This window comes from Nicotiana attenuata, unplaced genomic scaffold (assembly GCF_001879085.1).
Source record: "Nicotiana attenuata strain UT unplaced genomic scaffold, NIATTr2, whole genome shotgun sequence".
NCBI lineage: Eukaryota > Viridiplantae > Streptophyta > Magnoliopsida > Solanales > Solanaceae > Nicotiana > Nicotiana attenuata.
In genome coordinates, this window is record NW_017671227.1 from 37786 (window position 1) to 47130 (window position 9345).

A 9345-nucleotide genomic window follows, 5' to 3' on the forward strand; every position below is an offset into this window, starting at 1 on the left:
GAATGCTCCGCTACACACGATCGGCACTATCTTCTATGGATCCACCTACATTCATTTAAGAAAATGTAGCGCCCCCGGCAAAAGGACGTTAGTACCATGGAATAGTACTAGTACGTATAACTAAACACCATTTTACTAGAAAGAACTACCAAGCAATGACAAGTAAATCACATAGGTAAATCAAATATGCAAATCATAAAATCATTCACATAATTCCCATAGCTTAGTTTGGGGCATTCCTTTCCTACGTTCATCACTGTTCTCAATACCACCGCTATCTTGAGCGGAGTCCGATCACGACCCGACCGGCTAGGTTGCCTCATTTGAGGCATGTATCTCAATCACTATTTCATTTCCTCTATCTGGAGCTCAATATCAGCACATTACCACCATGTGTGCGGCATGGTGTCTGATCACGACCCGATCGGCTAGGTCGTCTTATCTAGGCGTTGTTCCTTTCTCATTAGTCATCACATACGATTCTTTATTTCACATATATCATATCAATTCCTTGGATCTTAGGGCCACCATTATCACATCGTTTTCCATTTTCAATATTCATCTTGCAAGTTGTGATCATAGACATATACAAGAGTAGTTTAAGTTGCAAGCATAGGTAAGTGAGCACATAGCTAGCGTGAATAATTCTCAGTATTAATATTGCCTATAGTCTAAGCATTTCGACACATAATTGTATTCTTCATACTTCTCTAAATTTTCAAGAATGGTACATTACATCACATTGAGGCACATCCTTCACGTATATGTGTAGATAATTGCAAATCAATTAATGCGCAATAATAATCAATACATTAACCAATTCAAATCTTACCACACTTTCATAAACGCCCACAGAGCTCAATTTCTAATAAAAGGGGGTTTTAGCCATACATACCTCTATATAGCTTCCCTTACTCTTTACAAATTTCCAGAACTCTTATAGCTTCGATTTCTTGGGATGAAGATTTAGGAGCCTTCACTTGATTATCTTCAAGGATTTAGCAAGATTCTATGGAGTAATTTGATGGGGAGAACTTTCTCTCACTTAGACCCCTCTCCCTCACTCTAGAAATATCCAGAAAAAATGTTCAAAACGAGCTATAATACCGAATATAATGATAGGGGCGTCAGGTTAAAAATTAGAAAATTGGAGCCCCGAGTCGGATCTGCGATCGCATTTGCGATCGCAAAGTGGAAATGCGGGCCGCAGATTGGACCGCAAAAAGGCTCCCAAAAACTGAACATTCTGCTTGGGTATGCGACGGTAATGCGGTCCGCATACCCGTTCTGCGGTCGCATTATGCACCGCAGAATTGACCTTCACAAAATCCCAAGGGAATTATGCGATGACTATGCGGTCCGCATATTGGTTATGCAATCGCATAATGGACCACATTTTCAACCTCAAATTAGCTAACACACTGACTCACTCTGCGGCAGAAATGCGGTCCGCATACCTGGTATGCGACCGCATTCTAGACCGCATATTTGCACTTTTTCTGGAAAACTTTTATTCTTGGTTTTTAAATTCATAGATCAGCTAAAAGGGTCCGCTCGCCGCGAAGAATTTTTGTGAGTTTTTATCACCTGACCCTAACTAGGCACTACGAGGTTCGGGTTTTGAGTAGAAAAATTCACGGGGCCTTACACAAACAGCCACACGTGGAGACTGTTACATTTTTTAGAAAAGGGGTTGTATTTGCAAGTTATGGAGCTAGCCAGAATTTGGACAAAAATGGCTACATATGTAATATGTATAATTCGAATTGGGCTTGGAAAGGCTACAGGGATTTGGACATATTTGGGCTATCTTTTGGCTACATTTACAAGGGCAAATAAGATGGATTGGGCTGCTAAGGAAAGGACTGTTGCATGGGCTTCATGGGCTAGTTTTTACTATACAAAGTTTATTAGTTTTATTGTGATATCAACTTTGAGTGCATTACTCAATTTTGATAATAGGGCATATGTATTGTACAAAGATTATTACTTTCATTTCGTAGGACCTCAGCACAACTTTGTTGTTTTTCTTCTTTTAATATAAATAAAAACTAGCCCTAGGCTCTGCCTAGTGGTTTGCTAAAAAAAGCTAAGCTTTAAAAACGCGTCTGAGCTCTAGAGAGAGAGGCTCTAGCGACAAAACAGGCGACTAGAGAGAGAAAGCTCCATTTCTCGCTGCCATGGCCAATCCGGCCGGCGGCCAGCCACCGACGACAGCTGGGCTGCCTCCCCAACACCCCCCCCATCAATTCCCAGCCATCAACGTCCATAGAAAACATCCAAAAACCCATGGATTATGCAAAAGATGTGAAGCCCACGTCGCAAAACACTGCCATGCATGATCGTGCCTCATCAGTTGAACCTCAATTCTTTCAAGGACAGCCAACTGTTTGTTTCACTGAAGCTGAAGTTGAAAGAATGAACGTAATAGAAGGGCTGCAATATGCAGTCGTTTGCAAGTTTTCGTATGGTTGGCCTGAGCTTTATGAATTACGTCGCATTGTCCCAATTCAATGTGGAATTAAAGGTGAGTGTAATATTAGATATTTACGTGAGAGACATGTATTGATTTGGATGTCATTATGGCAAGATTTTGTTGATTTCTCTTCGAAAGGTGTATACTATATCAAAGATAAGTTTGGGGAGGAATACCAGTTAAGAACATTGATCTATGGTGCCAAATTTAAGGTAGGAGAAGAGACACCTAAGGTAATGGCTTGGATTTCATTCCCAAATCTGTTACCAACATATTTTGTTAAGGAGTGTTTGTTTTCCTTAGCGTCCGCAGTAGGAAAACCTTTATATCTTGATCAAGCCACTATTAACAAAACTAGACCTAGTTGTGCTCGTGTTAAGGTCTTGATTGATCTCCTAGCTGATCATCCTAAAAAAGTTCGAATGGATATTGCTAATGAAGCTGCTTGTGAAGTGAGAACTGAATGGGTAACTATCAACTATGATTATTTACCTAAGTATTGTAAGGACTGTAAGCTTCAAGGGCATGATATGATGGAATGTTGGAGAATTCATCCAGAGCTTATGGCAAGTAAGAATGAAGAAAAACAGGATGCTAATGAAGCTGTGGTGCAAGGCAATAAAGATAATACTAAAAGTAATGCTCCATTGATGATTTTATCAAGTGGCAAGGTTGTAGGTAATCTGGGAGCCCAATGGAAAGAGGTAAGGGATAGGAGAGTTCAAGGGAAAGAGAAACAAAATGATACTGCTTCCAAAACTAGGCAAGAAATTGTTCCAGTTGAGAAGAAGAATGATCAGGTTCAGACCAATAATAAATTTGCAATCCTGGAGGTAGAAAATAGTGATGATAATGCAAACAAGCAGTTGGTTGTGGTAGAAGATAATAATGCTCAAAGTGGTAATAATGTAGTTAAAGGATCTGGAGTTTTGAATGCTGCAGCACCTGTCTATAATCCTAAGGCAAATGGAACTGCTCATGCAAAAGAGGGTAACAATTTAAAATCAAAAGCAACTGAAAACGGTCCCAAAAAGACATTGAATACTAGTAAGACAAATCCCGGTGGGGCACAAATACAACAGGAACAAGCAGGTACAATGGTTAATGGGAAGATGACAACGGTACAGCCTAACAAAGAATCCACCTCACAATGGGTTCATAGAGCTTTCAAAGGCAATATGGTTACAATCAATACTTCTTGTCAGGAAATTCCATTTCAAGACACTAGAGTAGAAGAACAACTGGTGAAGGCCAATGAAAAAGATCTAACAGGTGATGAAGAATTTGAGAAGTTCAAGAGTAATGAGAAGGTCAAGTGGACTGGAGGAAGATTATGGTTTAACCAAATAGAGGAAGATCCTGAGGAAGGGCAAATTCTAGATGCAGTGCAAAGTGAAGAGGAAACAGGCGGAGATACATTTGAAGAGGAAGAACACAGTGTGAATGGCAAAGCAAAGAGTTCAAGGGGCAACAAAATACAGAGCTTAACCAATAAGGAGGCAGATATCAAAGGGGAGAACAACAACAAGGAAGAACAGGATAACAAAGAGCAGGAAAATTTTGATTCAGGAGGAGATGAACAGGTCAAATATGCAGTAGGTATAACAGATGGCGTTGATGTAAATGCCATTGATCCAGGAGGGACAACACATGAATTTGTTGCAGACAAAGTGGATAAATCCAAACAAAGTGACAGTACAAAGGAAATGTTGAATGAACAGTCAGGCTTAAAAGAACAGGAGGCAGCAGGTACTGTTTCATTGAATGGATTACAAGTGCAGAACAATGAGAAAACTGAAGACACATGCTGTATTTACTACGCAACAGACTAATATTGCTGTAGTAGCAAGGGATAAAAAAGTGTAACCTCCTGTAGATCAAGAGGATAGGGATAGAGATGAGGAGTCTACTGCACAGAATTTCCAGCATATAGCTAGACAAGGGGATCTATCACAAAGGATCATGAAAAGAGTAAAATCTGCAGCCAAAGGAAGAAAGAAGCAAGTTAAAGAGATTCCCACTATACAACCTGGTGGGGTACAAACAAGGAGAATACTGTCTAAATCACAAAATCAGTAATGGATGCAACCATATGGAATGTTAGATCAGTGAACACAATGCAGGCATTTGAGAGATTGATCACAATGCATAGACATCATCATTTTGAATTTATTGGGATCATGGAACCAATGCAACAATATAGCAAGATGGAGAAATACAGAAGGAGAATTGGATTGGCACAAGCAGTAGTGAATGTTTCAAATAAAATTAGGGCCTTTGTAGATGAAGTCTTTGAGATTACAATACTGTACAACATGGTACAACAACTGACTCTGAAGCTGTACCATACTGAAACAAGGGTGGAACTCATTCTGACCTTGGTCTATGCCAAATGTGACCATGTAGAAAGAATTGAGCTGTGGGATTCTCTATATAATATGGCTAGTGATATGACAATTCCATGGTTAGTTGGTCGTGACTTCAATGTTATATGGGATGAAGAAGAGAAATTTGGAGGACTGCCAGTCTCACTGAATGAGATTGATTATTTCAGACATTGTGTAAATACCTGCAACTTATCAGATTTGGGCTTTAAGGGTAGTATCTTTACCTGGTGGAATGGGAAATCAGAGGAAGATTGCATTTTTAAAAGGCTGGATAGGTGATTGGGGAACTCAGAGCTGCAACAGACTTTCCCAGGATTGGAGGTCACACATTTGTCTAAAATAGGATTTGACCATAGTCCTATGTTGCTAAAGTGTGACATTGAAGTTCCATCTATAAAGAAAGCATTCAGATTTTTTAATTTCTGGACTAAACATGCCTCTTTTAAGGATGTGGTAAGGGAGAATTGGAGTGCAGATTTCAGTGCTAGCCGTTTCATCATGTTTAATTACAAGCTCAAGAAGTTGAAAAAAGCTTTATCTATCTGGAGTAGGTCAACTTATGGGGATATATTTTAGAAGATTTCTAGTTTAGAGGAAGTGGTTGTTGTCCATGAAAGACAATTTGGAGCTAATCCTACTCAAATGAATAGGGCAAGACTGTAGAAGGTACAAGCAGAAATGATTAAATATCTTTCTTCGGAGGAGGATTTCTGGAGATAAAAGGCTGGAATGGCATGGTTTAAAGATGGTGATAGAAATACAAAATTTTTTCATGCTCAAGTCAATGGAAGAAGGAAAAAATTGAAGCTGACTAGAATCAAAAATGGCCCTGGCAATTGGCTTGAAGAAGAAGAAGAAGAAATTGCAGATGAAGCAGTTAACTTTTATAAGGATCAGTTCTGTGAAACTGCAACCCCTACTGCATTTCATATTATAGATCATGTACCTTGCTTGGTGGATAGGGAACATAATGAAAAGCTGATCACAATGCCAACAAAAGAAGAGGTAAAACAAGCCGTGTTTGGACTTAATGATGAGTCAGTAGGTGGTCCAGATGGTTTCACTGGTGCATTCTATCAGTCTTGCTGGGAGATCATAGGTGATGATATATATGCAATGGTGTTGGATTTTTTCTGTGGACAACAACTTCCAAAGTGTGTGACTCATACCAACCTGGTGCTATTACCAAAAAAGAAAGAGGTAACCACTTTCACAGACTTGAGACCAATCAGCCTCAGTAATTTCATTAAAAAAATTTTCTCAAGGGTGATTCATGAACGACTGGTGGGACTTCTGCCGAATTTAATTTCTGAAGAGCAGGCAGGTTTTGTTAAAGGTAGAAGCATAGTGGAGAATGTTCTATTGACTCAAGAAATTGTTACAGACATTAGGCTTAGAACTAAGGCTGGGCCAAATGCTGTGATTAAACTTGACATGACAAAAGCCTATGATAGGCTGTCATGGCTCTTCTTAACAAAGGTACTGAGGAAGTTTGGATTCTGTGAAAGATTCATTGGGCTTGTATTTGATCTAGTTGGGAACAACTGTTAGTCTGTGCTTATCAATGGACAACTTCATGGTTTTTTCAAGTCATCGAGGGGTGTCAAACAAGGGGATCCCCTTTCTCCAACTTTATTCATTTTAGCTGCTGAAGCACTATCAAGAGGGCTAAACTCTTTGCACTTGAATCTGTACTTTTGTGGATATGGATTGCCAAAATGGAGCCCAAAAATTAACCATTTGGCATATGCAGATGACACCATCATCTTTACTTTATCTGATGCCACATCTCTGAGATTGGTGATGGAAATATTGCAGGCCTATGAAGTTGTTTCTGGGTAGTTGGTGAACAAAATTAAATTAGCCATCTACATGCATCATTTGACAGATGTGGAAGTAGTGAGGAAAGTAGAGAGGATCACTGGAATTGGAAGGCAAGAGTTTCCTTTTACTTATCTTGGCTGCCCTATTTTCTATGCTAGAAGGAAGCTTGATTACTATCAAGGATTGATTATTAAGGTGTTAGATAAGCTACAGTCGTGGAAAGGAAAGTTATTATCAATTGGAGGTAGAGTTGTGTTGATATCTAGTGTATTGCAAAGTATGCATGTGATTTGTTATCAACTGTAAACCCTCCAAATTTTGTCATTAACAAACATCACAAGATCTTTGCACAATTCTTCTGGAGCAGTTCAGTAGGAGGTAATAGCAGGCACTGGGCTTCATGGAACAATTTGTGTCTACCATATGAAGAAGGTGGCATTAGATTTAGATCCTTGCATGATGTGGCTAAAGCACTCTTCTGTAAGCTTTGGTGGAATTTTAGAACAAAGCCCAGCTTATGGAGCTCAATTATAAGCCAAAAATATTGTAAAAAGCTGAATGCAACAGTAGTACCATGGAAAGAAGGATCACATGTGTGGAGGAGAATGTTGGAATGTCGAGACATAATGGAACATCAAATATTATGGAAGCCAAGAATGGGATCTTCATTATTTTGGTATTATAATTGGACTGGATTAGGAGTTTTATACTTCCTAGTCCCTCAAGGTTTTGGCATAGATGAAGACATTTTTAATGTCCATGACGTGGTAGAAAATGGAGCTTGGAATGTAGAGAGGATACTGCAGGTTTTACCTAAGGAATTGGCTATGCACAGAGTGGAGAAAATCAGACCTCCAGATTAAGAGAGGGGGATAGATGAACCTTTTTGGATGTTAGAAACTAGAGGGCACTTTACTGTCAAAACAACATGGGATTACTTAAGAAGGAGAGAAGATCCTAGGATAGCTTATAGGAAGATCTGGGTAAAAGGTCTACCATTCAAGATCTCCTTTTTCATGTGGAAAGTTTGGAGAGCCAAGTTGCCTCTTGATGACTTTATGCGTAGGATTAGATATTTGATGGCATCGAGATGTTGGTGTTGTGCTCAACCTAAGGAGAAACCCTGTCATATCTGTTCTTTACATCACAGGCTGCAGTAGCAGTATGGAAATACTTTTTACCTAGAGCAAGAATTGTTCTGCAGGATCTGACTCTACACCAAGCCATTACAAAATGTTGGAATACTCCAGTAGTGCCCAGAATAAAACCAATAATGCAGGCATTACCTGCGTGTATTGTTTTGGAGCTTTGGAAAAAGAGAAACAGTTTGAAGTATGGGGAAGCAGTATCAGTGAATAGGGTAATTTATCAGGTGTCTACTGCACTGCAATCACTAGTGCAAGTGCAAAAACCAGGCTTACAAGTGCCCCATAAATGGTCCAACCTTCTATACATGTTGGAGCAATACACTCCTCGATTGAAATATGAGAAAGTACTATGGGAGTTACCTATGGAGGGTTGGATCAAGGTGAACACAGATGGAGCAAGTAGAGGAAATCCAGGAAGAAGTGCAATTGGATTCTGTCTAAGGGACCAGGCTGGAGATTTAAAATATGCACAGGGAAAGGAGATCACTGAGGGAAGTAATAATAAAGCAGAAGCAGAAGCAATAGTTGAGGCATTGAGGATCTGCAGGGCTATGAACTATAATCACATTTGGTTGCAGACTGACTCTTTGCTTCTGAAAAACATAATAGAAGGATCATGGAAGCCACCTTGGTGTATTATGGAACAAATAGAGGAGATTATGAAGCTGAAAGAAAATTTCAACAATAAGGTATCGCATATATTCAGAGAAGGGAACTCGCAAATATTCAGAGAAGGGAACTCTTTGGCTGATCATCTAGGAAATTATGCTTTAGATGTGGGGGATATTGAGTGCTTTGATTTTTGGGATGTAGATTCAAAAGGCAGGAAGATTGTGAATGATGACAAGTCTCAATGACCATATTTAAGAGTAAAAATTACAAGGAAGTAAGGTGGGCAAGGGGGATTCATAAGAAGAGGCCAGTTGGATTCAGCTCTTATGGTCATCATGCTCAAACCTTTTGTGAGGAGAACATGGTGAACTTTTCTTTCACTAACTGTGTGTTCTTTTTTGCAGGTACAAGGGCTGTACTGTTGATTTATGTGCTAATAGAATTCCATATGGTGGTATTAATGCCTAGCATTCATTCCAATGGAAGGACATTGCATATAGTTAGCAGTACAGTAGCTATGAGTAGCTTTTTCATAACAGAAACATGTAGAAAACTGCCTAGAAAATCTAAGAGAAATGGGCAGAATCAAAGGGATTTCAAAGGAAGAGGGTCTAAGAATAGTAGATCTATCATTGGTCTATGTAGAATAGAGGACCCAAATAAGCAATATAGAACTATGAAGCCCAGAAAGTCTAAGAGAAATGGGCAAAGGGGGCTGATGTCAAGAAAAGGTTGGAGGAAAATATGCTACTTCATAGGACTGCAGTCGAGAACTATAATTAGAATTACAGTCCCATGGGATACAGGGAATCAGGCAATCAAAAGCAGCAAGAACTCTCATCCAAGATCAGGCATTCTTCCTGCTCAAATCCGTATAGAGGAGAGCATGAAAATGCAT

At 39.4% G+C, this 9345-nt stretch overlaps 1 protein-coding gene across 1 annotated transcript; it reads left to right on the plus strand.

Moving 5' to 3' along the window:
- Window positions 1-5592: 5592 nt before the first annotated feature.
- LOC109206828 lies at window positions 5593-8915 on the plus strand. Its single transcript, XM_019369688.1, has 6 exons — window positions 5593-6063; window positions 6184-6342; window positions 6454-6701; window positions 7055-7493; window positions 7838-8682; window positions 8852-8915. Exons 1-6 carry the CDS (start codon window positions 5593-5595, stop codon window positions 8913-8915), a joined length of 2226 nt encoding a protein of 741 aa, XP_019225233.1.
- Window positions 8916-9345: the final 430 nt, after the last annotated feature.